We start from the raw sequence: 19779 nt of genomic DNA, 5'->3' as shown, positions 1-19779 counted from the left end.
CCCAATGTTCTAGTTTCATGTTCCGTAGTTTGGGCAAGTTTCAGTACTGTAGGATATGTATTGTAATGTCTAGTTACAAAGGAAAACCATGTTGACATCCAAGTTGAACTTTGTCACAACACTTTCCTGCTCCTCATCTCCTGTTCTATTCAACTTCTGCATTCCCCAGTCGAGGAGAGCAGAAGTAAAACTGGCCCTACCCATTGAGGACCAAACCTTCCAATTCCGTTGGGATCAACCATCAGTCCAAGACCTCGTTCACATCAGCATTTGACGGAATGGGTGAACAGAAACCCCAAACGGAAACAATAGCTCCCATTGACATTACCATTGATTTCAATAGTAATGCTTCCATTGCAAATGGTTTCCGCTTGTTTCTGTTCCGTAAAGCTTCCATTTTTTTAGACGAAACAAAGCATAGTTGACTACGCTATTGTTTACTTTACAGAACAGAAACCATTTGCAATGGAAGCATTACCATTGAAATCAATGGTATTGCAAATGGAAGCAGTTTGGCTTTCCGTTCATCTGACGGAATGGGTGAACGGAAACCCTAAACAGAACCAGACGCTGATGTGAACGAGGCCTAATGCGTATGGAAGCAGCCAAACCGTTAAGTGTATAACCAGCTTAAGTTGTTGGCCAAAATTTACCCTTTAGAGCGCACCATAAACACGCCCACTAAGGCAAGTGTGCATGTTTGTTTTTTTATGGGAAGAGAGGAATAATCAGCTGCCAGACTCCTTTGGCAAGGTCTTCTCTCCAATGGGAACAAAGCATGATTAAATCCAACACGCCCCATTCTTCATTCCCTTTTCACATTTGCCAGCAGGGGAGAATCGGAAAAGCCCCATACACGAACTGACAAGGCGTTAAATAGGGCACAAAATTAATAATGGGCAGGCGCAGACATTTTCCATCCTATTGAATACTACAGTCAGCCTCTCCACTAGCCTTGTCTTTAAAAAGGAAAGCCTTTAAACGATAAAACATGCTATTTAGGTTTAGCATTATACAAGGTGACTATTAAACCACCCCCCCCCCTCTTTTGGCAGGCTGGGCACACATGGAGTATGAAATTCAAAAGAATTAAGGGCAGTGTTTTACTTAAAAACCTCTTAGGATATACATTTCAGTGTGTATTCAAACTTCAACTCTAGATTTAAAAAAAAAAAAAAAAAAAACTCAATGAGGCTTATTAGTTTTATTCTCTTATAGGCTGCACACTTTATTCATTTCAGTATGAGGAGGAATATTCATACTGCAGCCCTTTACTTCCTCCCTGCTGACGTCAGCTGTTAGAGAAAACAGAGCTAAAAGAAGTCATCCAAACAGTGAATTACGAGAAGTTGTGTGTCTGTAGACGGAATCTTCTAGTTAAATAAAACACATGATTACAATAGCCTGGACACTGTCAAGTCTAAAAGGGCAGGGGAGGGGCATGCGTAATTTAAGCTGGCAGACCTGTAGAAACAGTGCCTATGACCGAACTGCAGCACCACTGTATCCGTAAGGGTGTGTTCACACATCAGTTGCATCAGTTTTAGGTCTCAAGTGGCTGAGGAGTGGTGCGCAACGACCGGCTGAGCTTTGAATGGAAAATCTCCACAAAATATGTTGTTCATAAGGATCTTTTAGCACTGAAGATTTTATATCACTGGGGGTATGCTACTTGAAAGGACACAGAGGCCTAAAGCAATATAAAGCTTTACTTCTTTCTTAATGGCCCAGACCTGGTTTACATTAAATAAGTTATTTTTGTTGATGGAAATAGCCAAGCGCTGTACTCTGCTATCTCTGGCAATCCGATACAGCCATTGGAGCGGCAGAGAGTATGCCCAACCAAACGCGCCATTCAGAGGAATGGGGGGCCCCCGTTCTAGTGACCGGTGGGGGTCCCAGCGGTCAGCCCCCCCACCGATCAGTAAGTTATCCCTACCCTGTGGTTAGAGGACAACCACTTTAACCAGGCCATGGGGACAATGGGTTATATTTATGAAACCAAAAACGCATCAGAAAAGTTGTGCGGCTATGTTAAAAAGAAAAAGTGGCACAAGACATGCATTATTTGCAATCGTACAATGAAAAAAAAAACAACTGAAAAACAAAGAAAAAACGGAACTTACAATGATTGTGAAAACCATGGACTTGTCATTGTCACACAAAATATTGTAGTTGATTTACAACAGTCATGCAGTGGCATAATGAAGAGCAGTGTCATGAGGTGTATTATGTAGTGTGCTCTTTGAGAAGTTTAGGGTTATTGCGTACGTGCACCACTGTGAATTAAATCGGCATCTACATCAATGTCCATATTGTAAGGGACTTGGAAAGCAGCAGTTATGTGCACATTGATGTGGATAATTATTTGGATTCACACAATGCTCCCGTAAAAGAGTTGATCAAGGCTAAAACACAGACAGAGGGTTGTCATGAGAAAATCTTAAAACTATTGCCAGAGTACTTCAACTACTGAAAGAAATAAGATGCTGAATCTAAATTTCTTCAATGTACACAGGAATGTTATCTTTTTTTCATAGAGCATATTTTAAAGGGAAGGTGTCATTAATTTTTTTATATTGCTTTTAATAAAATATAAACAAAAATGTTTAGTGTTGGGACTTTAAACTTTAAGGCTATGTTCACACGGGGTCTTTTGCCGAGTTTTTTGACGCGGAAACCGCGTCGCAAAACTCGGCAGAAACGGCCCGAGAACGCCTCCCATTGATTTCAATGGGAGGCGTCGGCGTCTTTTTCCCGCGAGCAGTAAAACTGCCTCGCGGGAAAAAGAAGCGACATGCCCTATCTTCGGGCGCTTCCGCCTCCGACCTCCCATTGACTTCAATGGGAGGCAGGAGAAAGCGTGTTTTATGCCCGCGGCGCTCAATGGCCGCGGGCGAAAAACGGCGCGATAATTGCTATTCACACGGACTATTTTGGGGGAGGAATATCTGCCTCAAAATTCCGTTTGGAACTTTGAGGCAGATATTCCTCCCCCAAAATACTCCGTGTGAACAGAGCCTAAAGTTGCTGCTGGACAGTAAGAGGACTACTTCTGGCCGCGGCTTCTGGCCAGATGTTCAACGAAGCGAAGGGGCGTAGACCAGCGGAGGCAGGAGCAGGTAATTTATGTTTGTGTATTTGATGTGTGTATTATGTTCATGTGATACTGTCTGCTGAGCCCTGTATCTAATCCTCCTACACTGTGCAGTCGCTCAAAAAATGGCGGCATACAGTGTAGGTGGTTTGGAGACCTTCAAACCCCTCCTTCTCCTGGCACTAGCCAGAAGGGAGGGGGGATTGTGTGAGGACACTAGAGGAGAGTGTGTCCACCCCAAATTTGCAGCATAAATCAATGAGGTTGCTTTACCACAGTGACCATGCTGCAATTTTGGGAACTGCTCCCTCTAGTGCCCAGCACATGGAAATGTTATAAATTAGAATCTAATTTATAATATTTCCTGACTTGTGAAAAATGAAAAAAAAAAATAATTCTAGCGACACATTCCCTTTAAGGGTTATGTACACCTTTGAAAGGATTTTCTTAAATAAAATGTTATTTGATTTTAAAACAACTTTTAAGTTGGTTATGAACTTCGATATGATTGTTATTAGCTGGAACCTGTATCAGACACGCAGGACCTGCTTTCATCCAAGCCACCAGCTCAGCTGACCTAACTGTCGTGGCTTTGACAGATCTATAGATGCTGTATCTTAAAAACGTTTAAACCACTTTTTCATTGACTTATTAAATGTTTTGAAATTCACATAAAATATAGATTAAAAGGAAATTTAAAAAAAAATACATGAGGGGCGGGGCTTGGCCATGGCGGAGTGAAGTCGCGCTTTGGGAGAGCTCCGTGCAGCGGTGGAGTAAAGAGCAGTTAGATCCCGTTTTGTACCGGCAGGAGATGCCCGGAAAGCGCCGGGGACTAGGCTCAACACCCTCCCGCTCCTTATCGCGCTCTCGGACGCGCAGCACAAGCATGGAGCGCTTCTTTCAAGCGTCGCAAACTACACCGATGCCTCCAGGTGTCATGGCGGATCCCACACAGCAGCCGGCCACGAGGAGAGCAGACGGAACACTGAACATGCCAGCAGGCTCCTGCACGCTGGGACACACGACCGCATCACAGCATGGAGTCGCTTCTATTGAGGTACCGCCTGTGTCCCCTGCCCTCCCTCTCTGTGTGCTACCGACAGCTTCTGTGCCCCTGCCTAACATTGCAGAAGATCTGCCATTACAGCCATCCCTGCATGCGGATTTACATGCACTTAGGGCACTGATTCAGGCTCTCCCCACCAGACAGGACTTAGATACCCTGGTCACAAGAATAGAGCAATCCCACCAACAAGATATCGCTGCTTTAAAACAAGAAGTGGAAAGGGTGGACACTAGGATTAATACCACTGACCACACGGTTTCTTCTATTGATAGCAGAGTGCTAGCTCTGGAGCAGGCGGCCATTTCCAACAGATCACACATGCAGTCCCTAGCACTCCAGTTGGATGATCAGGAAAACAGGGGCCGTAGAAACAATGTACGCTTGAAGGGCCTCCCAGATCTGGGCCTCAGAGATGATCTCTCGACCAGGATTACCGCCATCTTTAATACGGTCACCAATAGACCTCTAGACGCTACATTCTTACTAAACCGTGTTCACAGAGTCTCCCGTCCCGGCCTGCACGACCCTTCAAATCCCCGGGACGTCCTATGCCACCTACACTACTATTCTGACAAGGATCTAATTGTCAGAGGAGCATGGTCACATGGGCCAGGGTCCATTGATGGCTGCAGGGTTTCGGTCTATCCGGACGTTTCCCCGCGTACACTCTACATGAGACGTCTCCTACACCCATTATTGGAAAAGACCAAAGCGACAGGAGCCACCTATAGATGGGGACACCCGTTCCACGTGGTCGTCAGGAAAGAAGCATCTACTTTTCTTCTTCGCCATTTCTCGGATCTGGATGCACTATTCAGGTTCCTACAGATTGAGCCGTTTCCGGCACCGGATTGGTTGGCATTGAAGCGGCCTGAACCGCCTCAACGTCGGCGCAATAGCCTACCCCGCATCAGGCCCCCGTTCTGAGAGACACCGGGGTCTCAACCGGACCGGTCGCTGCCGATACCGCCAGAGGCCTGACGGGATTCCCTTTTGGAGATTTCGCCTTGACCACGTGGCAACGTATTGACTGCACCTAGTATCTTTTTGCCCCCTACAGTGCCTAGTGGTTCTTTTTCTCTGTCACAGGTGCCTTTAACAACCACTCCAAAGAAGGGGTTTTTCTCTTTTAGCGGAACTTTGAGAGCTGCCTCGCTTCTACTACAGCGGAGCGCTGAGACTCCCCTGGGACTCATGATGCAGCAGTTGATTCCACAACTATACTCAGAAACGTAGATATACACTGGCTTACATTGTAACCTTCCGTTGTTCCTTGTCGTCGCTCCCCTCACCCCCCCCCCCTCGTTTTTATCATGTCTTGTTGCATAATATGTGTCTGGATCCCCTCCCCCCTCCCTTACCCTACCCTCCCTCTCTCCTAACGGTGATCGGATGGGGAATGGCACAGTGGTCTGGACCTTGTCGACACTACTTCGCCAGTCTCCATTACTGTATATCGGGCTGTTTTAATGTATTTTCTAGGGCTGAATTCTTTTCCTGTTAACTAATAGGTTATAAGATTGGCTGACGGGTACACTAATGGGGTAAGGGATGTATACGCCTCTATCGACTTTCTCAGCCTTCTTCCGCCTCTCCCATTCCTTGTTCCTCCGCTCTCGTCTGTCGCCTAGGTGTACCCCTTTCCCTCCCCCTTTTTACCTATCAAATGTCCCTTTAGCTTTACTGCCCTCATCGTAGGCAACGGTAGCTGGTGGATATCACACGTATACGATAATTTTGAATGGGTATTCTTTGGGGTTATTTACTATTGTTCTTGGGGAAAAGGTAATTGGTCATTGTACATAGGGCCCTGCTTGCAGAGCCAGGGTCTATAAAGTGTCGTTGACTCCCTTACTCATCTCTTGGTGGGTATCGGACGAGTTTGAATTGGTTTATGTTATTGTGCTGCTGCTGCTGCTGCCCCCCCCCCCCCCCCACCCACCCACTGTGCCTTTGGTTCTCCCTATCCCCGTTCTGTTACTAACTTTTTCTCCACAGGTTTCCACACCGATAAGGAGCCGGCCTTTGGGCCCCTGTTCTATTCCCTCCTCCTTCCCTTGGTCTTTCGCTTTTACCCTCTTTGCTCTCTCCCCTCCCCCTCCCCTCTCCCCGCCGGGGACATGGCAAGTCAATCCCAGAAAGAGCTGCGGATAGGTTCTCTGAATGTCAAGGGTCTGCATGGTCCTGGGAAACGATCCATTCTGTTTAACTTGTTGAAGGCTAGACACTTGCATGTAGCTTTTCTTCAAGAAACACATCTGAGCGAGTAGAAACCCTTCAAGTTGTCTAATCCATGGTTTCCTCACGCTTATCATAGTTTCTCCCCTGACCCGAAATCCAGGGGGACGAGTATCCTTCTTTCCCGCTCTCTACCATGGGAACTCCTGGACTCTCGCAGTGATGTGATGGGGCAAATGCTCTTAGTCAAGGGGAAGACTCCCAGATTTATAACTTTGCGTCCTTCTACATGCCCAATGTGGGACAAGGTTCTGCCTTGATCGGCTTTCTGGATGTGCTGGAGGAGTTTGGAGGGTACCATCGTTTTGGGGGGGGGGGGGGGGGGGGATTTCAATGTTGCTTTAGAGCCTACCATGGATGTTTCAACGGGACATTCGTCAATTCCACACTCGCAGCTGCGCCGTATTAAACGCACGCTTCACGAACACAACTTCGTGGACACGTGGCGCTTACTACATCCAGCAGACGAAGACTTCTTTTACTCGCCTGTTCATGAGGTCTACTCCAGACTGGACTTGTTCTTTGTCAAACACCGGTCTCTTCCAACCGTTCAAGCGGCCGACATTGACTCAATATCTTTCGCTGACCATGCCCTTGTCACATTGTCTTTGACTTTGCAAACTCCTATATTGCATCAATCCCAATGGAGACTCAATCCCTCGCTTCTCCAGGATTCCCTGGCCTCTTCTGACGTGGCGCACACGCTTGACGACTACTTAGTCACTAATAACTCCTCAGATACGAATCCACGGGTACTATGGGAGGCCCACAAGTGTGTGGTAAGGGTTACCTTCATTAAGCATGGGTCCCGGTTGAAAAAGGAGCGCGCGGTGGCCATTACCCGGCTCCTAACGGAAATTAAGGCACTGGAGTTCACGCATAAACGGTCCCACGAACTGGAATGCAAAGTGGCGCTAATTCAAAAACGGAAGGAGCTACACACCTTACTCCTTTCCAGGGCGAGGGCAACTCTCGCCAAATGCAAACGGCACTTTTATGAGTACGGAAACAAATGTAGCAAGTCTCTTGCCAGAGCATTGCGCCTCCAACAAGCGCACACGTATGTACCTTTTATTACAACCTCGCCTACCACTCGAGTTAATCTGCCTTTGGACATAGCGTCGCAATTCCGTGACTTTTATGCTTCACTCTAGGACACCGACTCTACCAATCCGGCCACGCTCGAGAGATTTCCGTGCAAATATTAAGTCCTATATTGCGGAGTCGGGCCTCCCCTCCCTGTCTGAGGAGGTTCTCAATGCACTAGAGGTCCCAATTACCGCGCCAGAACTATCCGACGCTCTCAAGAACTCCGCCTCTGGTAAGGCACCTGGACCTGATGGGTTTACGCATCCCTATTATAAAAAATTCCTCGCTGTCCTTAGTCCGCATCTCTTAGCGTGCTTGAATTCTCTCTCTTCCGCTGCTCGCGTCCCACCTGATGCGCTCAGGGCACATATTGCAGGGATCCCCAAGACAGGGAAAGATCCCTCTAAATGCGCAAGTTATAGGCCGATTTCCCTTCTTAATGTAGACGTCAAACTCTTTGCAAAGATTTTGGCAGGGCGTTTGGCCCCATTACTCAGCGGTGTCATACATCTTGACCAGGCAGGGTTCATGTTGGGCAGAGAGGCCCGGGATAATACAACAAGGGCAATCAATCTCATTCAGAAGGCTAAACTATCTCGAGTTCCGCTTATGCTCTTGTCAACAGATGCTAAAAAAGCATTTGACAGAGTCAATTGGACGTATATGGAGGAAACCCTTCTCCGGCTTGGTCTTGGTCCACAAATGATGGGATGGATAATGTCGTTATACTCTTGCCCGTCTGCGAGGGTACGCGTGAATGGGATCCTTTCGGAAGAATTCAACATCCACAACGGGACCAGACAGGGTTGCCCCTTATCCCCCTTGATTTTCATCCTGACCTTGGAACCATTCCTACGGCATGTCAGAGCGAACGTTGACATTAAGGGCCTAGAGGTGGGAGCTCGGGTCGACAAGGTTGCAGCGTATGCAGATGACTTGTTGTTTTTCCTGACTAACCCGTCTATCTCCCTCCCGAATCTGATGCAGGAATTTCGTCGCTTTTCCAGTCTATCCAATTTTAAAATAAACTTTTCCAAATCCAAGGCCATGAATGTCTCCATCCCCTCCTCCCTTCTACGCACACTGGAACAATCCTTTAGCTTTAAATGGAACTCGATGGCGCTCAAATACCTGGGAGTGCGCATCCCGGTGGATCTTAAGGAGCTTTTTAATTTGAACTTCCCAGTGTTTCCTACCGAAGTGAAAACGGATTGTGCCAGATGGAGGAGGGGCACATTCACGTGGATGGGTCGCTGCACTATTTTTAAAATGAATATTCTTCCCCGATTACTTTACTTATTCCAAGCGCTGCCTATAGCGATTCCACCCTCGTTCTTCAAAGCAGTCAACTCTTTACAAATTTCCTTTGTATGGAATGGTAAGCCCTCACGCCTTAGTCGAACGCTCGTGTCGGACACGGGAGTCGGGGGGACTGGCACTTCCTGACATTCGTTCATACTACATAGCAACTCACCTAGCGCGCGTTGTGGATTGGTGTAGACACGCCCCCTACAAGTCTTGGGTGGGTCTTGAGCAAAGTTTCACAGAGGCCCCTCTTCAGGTGGTTCCGTGGTTGCAAAGCGGACTTCTTAAATCCATTCACCAACATCCCACTATCAGCCCCACATTGCGATGTTGTTCTCTTCATAAGGTCCGATCAAGCCTTTTGCCCATCTGCTCCCCCATGTTTCCGATTCTGGGGAATCCTGCTTTCCCTTCAGGGTTGACAGATTCGGTCTTCCGGGCTTGGTTCACGTCTGGTATATTTAGGGCAGCGCACTTCCTTAAGAATGCGGAGTGGCTCTCCCTTTGGGAGCTGTCGCATCTGCCTGAACTCCAACCTCTGGGCTATTGGCGCATATTTCAGCTCCGCCACTTTTTCTCTTCATTATCGTCTCCGGCTTTATTTCAAGAGTCTAGATCCCCGTTGGAGGAGATGTGTGTTGGCTCCGAGCCAGCCCGTCACACACTGTCCACGATCTACCATCTCCTTCTAAACCCGCCGGATCTCCCCCCGCCAGGATACATCGGAGTGGGAAGCAGACTTGGGCATCATCTTTACCGCAAGTCAATGTACCCGCATCCTTACTTTGGCTCATAAAACCTCGATCAGCTCGCGTTACCAAGAAGCCAGTTTTAAACTGCTCTCGCGATGGTACAGGACCCCGGTCCGTTTACATCGTATTTTCCCGACCGTTTCACCTCTTTGTTGGAGATGCGGGCAGGAAGATGGTACCCTCATCCACACCTTTTGGTCTTGTCCGCTGCTCGCAGAATTCTGGGAAGGAGTGAAGAGAGTGATCTCCGAGGTAACAGATACCAGTTCTTGTTTGGACGCGGCCTTCTTCCTCCTACATCACTGTGACATCCCAACAAATATCTACAAAAGCTCGCTGCTTCACTTTTTAGTGATGGCCGCTAGACATTGCATTCCATTAAGATGGAAAAACGTCTCCCCACCTACTCTGTCCCTCTGGGTTTCAAAGGTCAACGACCTAATGCACATGGAAGATCTGACCTCAAGCATTCATGATACTAACGCTAGGTTTTGCCTAACGTGGTCCCCTTGGATAGTGTTCCAGGACACTGACACCTATAAAGACATTCTGGGTGGGTTGGAAGTTGGTTGATAACCCGCAATGGATCTTCTTGGGTGCTACAGGATCTCCTCGGTGGAGAATATTGCCCCTTCCTCCTCCCTTTACCCTTCTCATTTATCTTTCTTTATCTCGCTTAGTCTCTCTTGCTCCTTTCTCTCAGAGGGGAATGTCAATCAGATCAAGTGGGAGATGTTACATGTGGTTATACCTCCCTTGAGGTTTTCAGTATGTGGTTAAACACTATGTTTCTTCATTATTGGTTATGTGCTTCATTTTCCTTTCTGTATTTGCTGTAAACTTGTTTTTATTATGTAAAAATATGGTTGTCGGCCATGAAAATAAAGAATTTAAAAATAAAAAAAAAATACATAATAATTTACACAGACTTTAAAGCAGGACAGTAAATTGCTCTCAAATGCAGTCTTACTGGACTCTGTTTTATTTTATTTATTCTCATTTCTGTCACATTGTAATGAGTTTTCACATTGACTAAGACAATAGACAAGAAGTCATAAGCAGCATAGGCACTTCAAATTTGAAGGGGCGTACGTGTAGTCCAAAAAAATGCTAGCAAACTGATGGTATAAAAATAACCTTCAGAGAAAAATAACTCACGGCAAATACAAGTACAGAATCTGATTGGGCAGTTCCTTTAAAAAACGTTATCACTTTACATAGCTATAGTAACCGGACGTGTAAATCGGTGTACCCATTCTGGAAGCAGATCTGGTGTTACATATCCGAATTAATGGGAGCAGAACTTCTACCATCACCTGCATTAGCATTATTGGATTTGCAGATGGATGCAATCCCTTTAGAATTTAGACGGCCAATAAGCCATATCCTTTATTGCTTCCAGATTCCATATAGCCAAGAGATGGAAAACGGCTGAGGCCTTGAATCGGAGGCGCTAAACAGGATTTTTCTTCACTTTCAATAAGAGTTGCACTTTGCAACCTCTAAAGGTTAGACAGAAATGTGTGTCCAACTGGGCTCCTTGGACGGAGTTACCTCATATCAAACTTCTACTCCGTAAGAACTTTGTATAGGGCAAATAATACAAACATACAGAGTAGTGGAAACTCCTGTAAAGCTTACAAGGTCTTTATTATCCTGTACCATCTTGTTCCTTCTCTTGCATCTACTATGTAGTACTACACATACTTATCACTGTATGTTTTTATGTTGGTGTGTTTGTCAGTATGTTAAAGTCAGACACATTTCAGATATTGGACTATGCAAGATGCCTTTGTGTAATGTACAATACCATAAGAATATATAATTTGTAAGTTGTAATACTTTTTCTATTGTATTGTAGCAAAAATAAAAACCAATTGAATTTCAGTCACCCCCAACTTTTTTCCCCAAGCATGCATGAGTTCTCACCAGCAGTCAAGGTGATGGATGTCGCCATAACATTCTCTGGCAGCGGCTTAGCTACTAACAAAAACTAAAATCGGGCATGTTGAAATTCAACATGCCCAAACCTTCTCTTCCCCAACATCTGCTGTCGGGGGTGGGGGTGGAGTCGGGACACTACCACACACATCGATGGTCGGCCGGTCCCGCCATAATCAGCAGGTTCAGCCGATGTACATCTAATGTGTATGGCCAGCTTTAGAAATTCAAAGATCAAAAGAGCCAGAAAACAAAAAAGGGAACAGCTCAGGGGATGTGCAAAAATTAACATTACCTTGAAAGGGAGTCGGTCATGAGGTTTTAAGCTTACAAAACAGCGGACACCGCTAGTTAAGAGGGTAAAGGAAGAGGGATATACCAGTGTGGAGTATCTTAGGGCTAGCATCAGGGTATTTATATATATTTAAAAAAAAAAAAAAGGAAAAACACCATATTCCGCCTTGCCCCATATGTAAATTAGGTTTGTAGAGCTCCATCCACTCTCCTCTGCAGTTGATTCATGGCTCTGCTGGTCTTTATTGTAATAAGAGCAGAGTGGAGTAGTTGGCGCTCTAGATGCCGGACACAAAAAGCTAATTTGCATTCAAGGCAAAGCAAAACAAAAGTTCTTGTTACCCTGATGCAAGTCCAAAGATCTTCATTTACCCTACTGCTAACTAATGGAGTCCGCTGACTGTTAGTCGGTCATTAAATTTTAGGCTAAGGCCGGATTCACACGAGCGTGTTCAGTCCGTGATATACGGTCCGCAGGTCGGCCGCATTTCCCAGACTGAGCACACTGCAGGGAGCCGGGCTCCTAGCATCATCGTTACCTATGACACTAGGAGTCCCTGCCTCGCTGCCGGACAACTGTCCCGTATTGAAAACATGTTTTCAGTACGGGACAGTTTTCCCGCATGAGTCCTAGCGTCATAGATAACAATAAGAGCCCAGTTCCCTGCAGCGTGCTCAGTCCAGGAAATGCAGCCGACCTGCGGACCATATATCACGGACTGAACACGCTCGTGTGAATCCGGCCTTACTTTAAAAATTGGATCTGTCACGTCCTCTAACAAAACTAGCTGAATAGCTTACCAGCCGCTGCAGCACTGGCTTTCTTCTCCTGCTAGTCACACACGTTTCCCTGCAATCGGTCCCATTACTTTCGGTGATCTATAAGATTATACTGTTAATTGAGCAGTCCCCGGCACTCAGTGTCAATCTCAGTCGTAGAAGCAGCGACCGCACACTTGAGTCTACTCACAGGTCACCAAAACGAAGCAGAAGAAAGTCAGCACTGCAGCGGCTGGTAAGCTGTCCAGCTGGTTTTATATGTCAGTAGATGACAGGTTCTATTTAATTCGGTCAGTGGTAGCAGCATGGATATTTACTCTAAGGACTCATTCAGACGAGCGTAATAATCGTCCGTTTTCATTTCAATGGGGCTATTCAGAAATACGTGAGTTTTCACATAGCGAGTGTCCGTTGCGTGTAACTTACTGCATGTCCTATATTGGTGCATTTTTGCGCACCTAGTCGTCCACTGAAGTCTATGGATCAGTTACTTAGAAAAGCACAGAAATAAATGTAAAAAAAAAAAGTGCTTGCACAGATTAAAAAAGCATGCCACATGCAAAGGATACCAATACGCAACGCACACAGACATGAAATGTGGGAAAAACTTTTTTAAAGCGCAAAGCCGACACACTCGTCTGAATGCAGCCTTAGATGCATACAACTCTTTATAAACCACCCCCAGCTTCTTTAAACAGATTTATAAATTTCATTCTCTCTACTTACTGCTGGTAATAAAGGTTGCATATTCTGATTTGAGTCTGCTATGGTCGCCAAGTAAACCAGATTTGTGTGTAACATCTGTTGATACCTGTAAAATTAAAGAAAGAATGTTTAAACGTCACACAAGCTTAAAGCGGCTCTGTCACCAGATTCTGAAATCCCTATCTCCTATTGCATGTGATCGGCGCTGCAATGTAGATAACAGTAAAAAAAAAATTGGGGGGTTGAAAAAAGATCATTTTTGGCCAACTTATGAGCAATTTAATATTTATGCAAATGGACAACTGGGCGTGTTTTTTTTTCGTATTTCCAACTGGGCGTGTATTGTGTTTTTAACAACTGGGCGTGTTTACTTGTTTTACTAACTGGGCGTTGTGAATAGAAGTGTATGATGCTGACAAATTAGCATCATATACTTCTCATCGTTCCCACCCAGCTTCTTTCACTAGACACACAGCATGACGTCACCCACAGGTCCTTCAACCTTGGCGTTGGTCAGAGAAGATACATCGGGTGAAAGGCATCCAAATGGTTAATATGCTCGTCTCCAGGGAGTTTACTATGCTTACCTGCACATGGTGATGCTGCTGCAAATTCAACTGTACGCCTGGTGCTGTGGTGTCTTCTCTCTTCCGACGCCAAGGTTGAAGGACCTGTGGTTGACGTCACGCTGTGTCTGCAGTGAAAGAAGCTGGCTGGGAGTGATGGTCACCCACAGGTCCTTCAACCTTGGCGTCGGAAGAGAGAAGACCCCACAGCTCCAGGCGTACAGTTGAATTTGCAGCAGCATCACCATGTGCAGGTAAGCATAGCAAACGCCCTAGAGACGAGCATATTAACCATTTGGACGCCTTTCAGCTGATGTATCTTCTTTGTCCGACGCCAAGGTTGAAGGACGTCATGCTGTGTGTCTTTAGTGAAAGAAGCTGGGTGGGAACGATGAGAAGCGTTTGATTTGTCAGCGTCATACACTTCTATTCACAACGTCCAGTTAGTAAAACAAGTAAACACGCCCAGTTGTTAAAAACACAATACACGCCCAGTTGGAAATGCGAAAAAAAAAAAACACGCCCAGTTGTCCATTTCAAAGCTCATTTGCATAAATATAAAATTGCTCATAACTTGGCCAAAAATTATCCTTTAAAAAAAAAAAAAAACATTACTGTTATCTACATTGCCGCGCCGATCACATGCAATAGGATATAGGGATTTGATAATCTGGTGACAGAGCCTCTTTAAACATTTTTTTAATTTTATTTAAGTCCATTTCATTAGAACAAAAAAAAAAAAAAAAAAAAAAAAAAAAAAAGAAGAAACTTACATCTTGTATATTTAAAATAAACTGCACCTTAAAGGAGACCTTAAAATGTCACCTCCGAAACCCCCCTAAACTACAATAAGTTAATAGATTAAATGATGTGGATTGTGACTCTTTTTACTCACTTGAATTCCCTCGATATAAGACCGCAAACGGTCCGTGCGCTTCATGCGGATGACAAGTCCCTAGGAGCTCTCTTTATTAGGTTGTCCTTTCCATGCAGCGCATTGCCCAGTATGCGAGTGAGTAGACCGATAAAAATGACAGATTTGGAATCAGCATCTTGAGTCTGTAGTTTAGGGAGTGGGTTTTCTGAGGTAACAGTCTCTACGACTGAGTTCCCACACAGCATAAAACACTGTTGAATTTTCCCAGCGGAATTCTGGGCGGAAATTCCGCAGAATTTACAGTAGCAGCAAAGTGAAATATTTTGCAAGTCTCGGGCCCACACCGCAGGAATGATTACCAGAAAAGTCGTGCAGAAAGTATTCTGCGAGGAGACTTTCAAATCCGCAGCAGGTCTATATATGCCGCGTATTCTGTAAGGAGGTGCTGCGTGTTCGGCCCATAGGCTTCGATGGGGAACATAAATTCCTTATTAAGAATAGCAAGTTGCGGTTTATACAGCAATTTTGCAGTGGAATCGCAGGAAAAACTGCAGGTCCATATAAAAAGTTTGCTATAATCAATGGTTTACACTAAATCCACAGGTCTAAAACCACACTATCTGATGCAGATATCAGAGACTGATTTACCTGCATGTTTTCTGTTGCAGACAATCTACAGCGTCTCCAGCCTGTGGGAACATACCCTATTGCCTCCACCACACAAAATGGAAATGCTGCAGAAATTCCATAGATTTTACCCAAAATAAAAAAAAAAAAAAAAAAAAAAAAAAAAAAATAGACCTAATGCAGATTGAGAATCCGCCCTCAGGTCTATTTCTGCAGCGAGAGGATAATATTTGATCAAATCACATCCAATTTGCTGCTACTATAACATGCAGCAAAATTGGCACAATCACTCGACACTATTTACAAATTGTCCCGGGGAAATGGCATGGCTTAAAATGATAAATTTGGTTAATTTTGTGACTGACTGGTCTAAATTTACGCTGTAACTATTACACAGCATTCAGAAATGTGGGCTATTGTGGTTAATATGTGAAAATAATGAATTAGACATTGTGATGAGCAGCTTAATCCCTGCATGTATATAGCGCAAGGGTGAGCATACGCAGAGTGGCGGTCACCCACGGCTAAAACCACTCCCATAAGCAGTGTCGAATGGCTGCACGATTCTGCTGGTAAAGCTACGGTGTTACCTGTAAAATAATGCGACCATTGAACACCGCCTGTGGGCATTGTTTCAGCTGCCGCTGTGTGTTCTCACCCTATTAACTAATGGCTTCTGAGACACAGCTACGTGACGAGAGAGACATGGCCACTTGTCACCTGGTTAAATAGTCTCTACAGAACGCACAGAGTTTTTATTGGGATTAAGATTTCCAGGACCAGGCCAGATTTTGTTTTTATCCCTGCCTTCCAAAAGTCAAAACTTTATTTTTCAGTACTCAGCATAGGCCATCAATACCCGATTTGTAGGGGTCTGACTCCCGGCAACACCACGATCAGCTATTTTGAATGGGCCGCAGCGGCTACAAGTGTGTCAGCGACTCACAGTACGAGCAGGTAAGAAATTAAGGGGTAGCTGCGCTAGTACGAGTGCCGGGGTAGCTGCGCTAGTACGAGTGCCGGGGTAGCTGCGCTAGTACGAGTGCCGGGGTCCCTTTAAAGTAGCTGGTTGACTGGGGTGCCGGCAGTCGAAGCCCCAACGATCAAATATTTATGGCCTATCCTGAGAAGAGGGAATCAATTTCTAAGGGCTGGAAAACCCCTTGCTAGGATCTGAGCTCTCCATTCACATCCACTATAGAGCAAGGTGTTAGATGTAATCTACACCTCCTGAGCCCCCCCCCCCACCGACTAGGATGTATATTTACATCATATTGCAGGAAGGGGTTATGTGGGGATCGAAGAGTATTAGCAGTATGCGAGTACACTCGCTAATATATATTCTGGTCCCTTGTTGTGCCGATTGAGATTTTAATAGATTTTCTTTTTTAATAGCGCTTGGCGGGGAACCGGAAGTCTAGTTGCACAGTCTTTCTTCATCATGTAGCCACCCCCGCTGTACTCTATGTAATCTCTATGTACAAGCAGGAGCAGTAGTACAGAGTACAGCAGGGATGGTCATATGACGAAGAAACATGTCGTCATGAAGGAAGAATGCACATCTAGTCTTTCGGTCACCCCCCAGCGCTATAAAAAATTGCGAACGTGTATTAGCGAGTGTACTCACATACTGCAGTGAGTACACTGCAAATACTCTTCGGTCCCCACATAACCCCTTTAAAGAATCTGATACTTTGACGAGGGATAGAGGTATATCTAGAAGTATGGATTAGTTCAAGGGCTAAACATGAAGGGGCTGTAATTATAAGAAAACGATACGTATAAGCTTGAAGGATGCTGTAAGTAACGTCGGCTTGGAAACTGCTAAACTATTTTGTTGACAAAACGGTTTATACGGATGGACATCTCGCTCACTGCATGTACTTAGAAGTGCTTGTAGAAGGTGACGAGCACTAGTGTTGTGTAAAATGTGAAAAATTGTTTGTGTTAATAAAAAGTTACTTGATTTAAAAGAATCGGATACTGTAAACAGACAGATCTCACATTTAATTAACTAAAAATCAGAAAAAAAAAAACAAAACAAAAAAAACGTTTCCTGTGTTCGCATACTAACCACCCAATTTTCATTTAACAAACTAATCTAAAAGCTGCATCAAAACCGTGTGCGTGATCCCGGCCTAATGGCAATGAAAATCTTGCCTAACTAAACTAACTACCTAAATAAATTACAGCTGTTAAAGGGGTTTTCTGGGACCTTTATATTGATGGCCTAGCAACAGGATGGGTCATCAATATCAGATCCGTTAGGGTCCACCTCTTGGCACCCCCATCGACCAGCTCACTGAAGGGGGTCACAGCGACGAACGCCGTGGCATCTTCAGAGTTTACCAGGCACAATGGCTATGATTAGGATTGCGGTTCTGGTCCCATTTATGTCAAATTATTAGTGGGAGTGCCAAGAGTTGGACCCCCACTGATCTAATATAGATGACCTATTCTAAGGATAGACCATTAATATATAGAGATTCCAGAAAACCCCTTTAACCAGTAGAAATTAAAACCCAATAACCTGTGTTAGGTCATTCTGGCCAAAAAATCCCCCAACAATAAAGCGCTAGTTAGGTATCAAAGCACCAAGCATGTGCATTAAACTATAACTTTAATGCAAGTATAAACTAGATTCACTTGACAGGAGGTAGATGAACGAAGATGTAACACGTCAACTTCAAGAGGCTCTGTCACCAGATTTTGCAACCCCTATCTCCTATTGCAGCAGATAGGCGCTGCAATGTAGATTACAGTAACGTTTTTATTTTTTTTTAAACGAGCATTTTTGGCCAAGTTATGACCATTTTTGTATTTATGCAAATGAGGCTTGCAAAAGTCTAACTGGGCGTGTATTATGTGCGTACATCGGGGCGTTTTTACTTCTTTTACTAGCTGGGCGTTAGGAATGGGAGTGTATGATGCTGACGAATTAGAATCATCCACTTCTCTTCGTTAACACCCAGCTTCTGGCAGTGCAGACACACAGCGTGTTCTCGAGAGATCACGCTGTGACGTCACTCACTTCCTGCCCCAGGTCCTGTATCGTGTCGGCCACATCGGCACCAGAGGCTACAGTTGATTCTGCAGCAGCATCAGCGTTTGGAGGTAAGTAGCTACATCGACTTACCTGCAAACGCCGATGCTGCTGCAGAATCAACTGTAGCCTCTGGTGCCGATGTGTCCTCGCTCGTCTGACACGATGCAGGACCTGGGGCAGGAAGTGAGTGACGTCACAGCGTGATCTCTCGAGAACACGCTGTGTCTGCACTGCCAGAAGCTGGGCGTTGTGAAGAGAAGTGGATGATACTTCTCGTCAGAACGGCCAGCTAGTAACAGAAGTAAACACTCCCCGATGCACGCACATAATACACGCCCACTTGTACTTTTACTGTAAACACGCCCAGTTGTACTTTTGCAAGCCTCATTTGCATAAATACAAAAATGGTCATAACTTGGCCAAAAATGCTCGTTTTTTAAAAATAAAAACGTTACTGTAATCTACATTGCAGCGCCGATCTGCTGCAATAGGAGATAGGGGTTGCAAAATCTGGTGACAGAGCCTCTTTATTAGGGATGTCACGATACCAGAATTTGGACTTCGATACCGATACTTCGTTTAGTATTGCGATTTCGATACCAATTTCGATACTTTTGCCAAAGGTAATAAAAAAAAATTCTTCCGTTTTCTGATGAGGCGCGACGTGTGATGAATTTTGAACGCGCCTCACATTAATAGTAATTAATCCCATCATGTTTCTCAGTCATAATGGGTTAATGTGCGAGGTACATGATGGGGTTAATTACTATTAATGTGAGGAACATGGAGGTTAAATTCATCGCGCCTCACATTAATAAGTGAATGAAAGCCGTGTTTATTTAATTTTTTTACAGCGTACACATCATAAATGATGAAAAAAAACATTGTTGTGCGCGCCATTACTGAACGTGTGAATATTTTATGTATTGAGACTTATTTTAATGTTTATTGTAAAAAAGGTGAATGTATTTTTTTTTAAATTTAACAATACTTTGTTTTTAAACTTTAATGTACTGACATATATCAGATATACGCCAGTACATTAGCCTGTGGACGGATAGCACACAGACATATATCAGATATGTGCCAGTACATTAGCCTGTGGACGGATAGCACACAGGCAGTTGTTAGGACATACTTGGGTATGTCCTTACAACATGAAATATGGTAAGACAGCCCTGGGGTCCGTCAATAGACCCTGGGCTGTCTGCCCATATATGGTATGGCCCTCGATCGTGTCACAGGAATTCCCTGTGACGCGATCCAGGGGCATCCCCCCTTCTCATTTTCTCCTGAATGCTGCAGTCAGCTGTGATCGCAGCATTCAGGGGAATAACGGCGGAGATGAGAGGTTTCTCTGATCTCCGCCGTTATAGAGCGGGGCTGCGGCTGT

General features: G+C 44.9%; 1 protein-coding gene across 3 annotated transcripts in view; it reads right to left on the bottom strand.

The window, feature by feature from the left end:
• The window catches only part of SS18 (SS18 subunit of BAF chromatin remodeling complex), a 76887-nt gene that overhangs the window by 48447 nt on the left and 8661 nt on the right, over positions 1 to 19779 (bottom strand). For all 3 annotated transcript variants that reach the window (XM_075826325.1, XM_075826323.1, XM_075826324.1), the window contains exon 3: positions 13292 to 13376. In XM_075826325.1, coding sequence (XP_075682440.1) covers positions 13292 to 13376 — 85 coding nt within the window. The remainder of the gene's footprint in view (positions 1 to 13291; positions 13377 to 19779) is intronic.

This window comes from Rhinoderma darwinii, chromosome 5, assembly GCF_050947455.1.
Source record: "Rhinoderma darwinii isolate aRhiDar2 chromosome 5, aRhiDar2.hap1, whole genome shotgun sequence".
Taxonomy (NCBI): Eukaryota; Metazoa; Chordata; class Amphibia; order Anura; family Rhinodermatidae; genus Rhinoderma; species Rhinoderma darwinii.
Note: the sequence above shows the minus strand (reverse complement) of the source record. Positions and strands in the feature narration are given on the sequence as shown.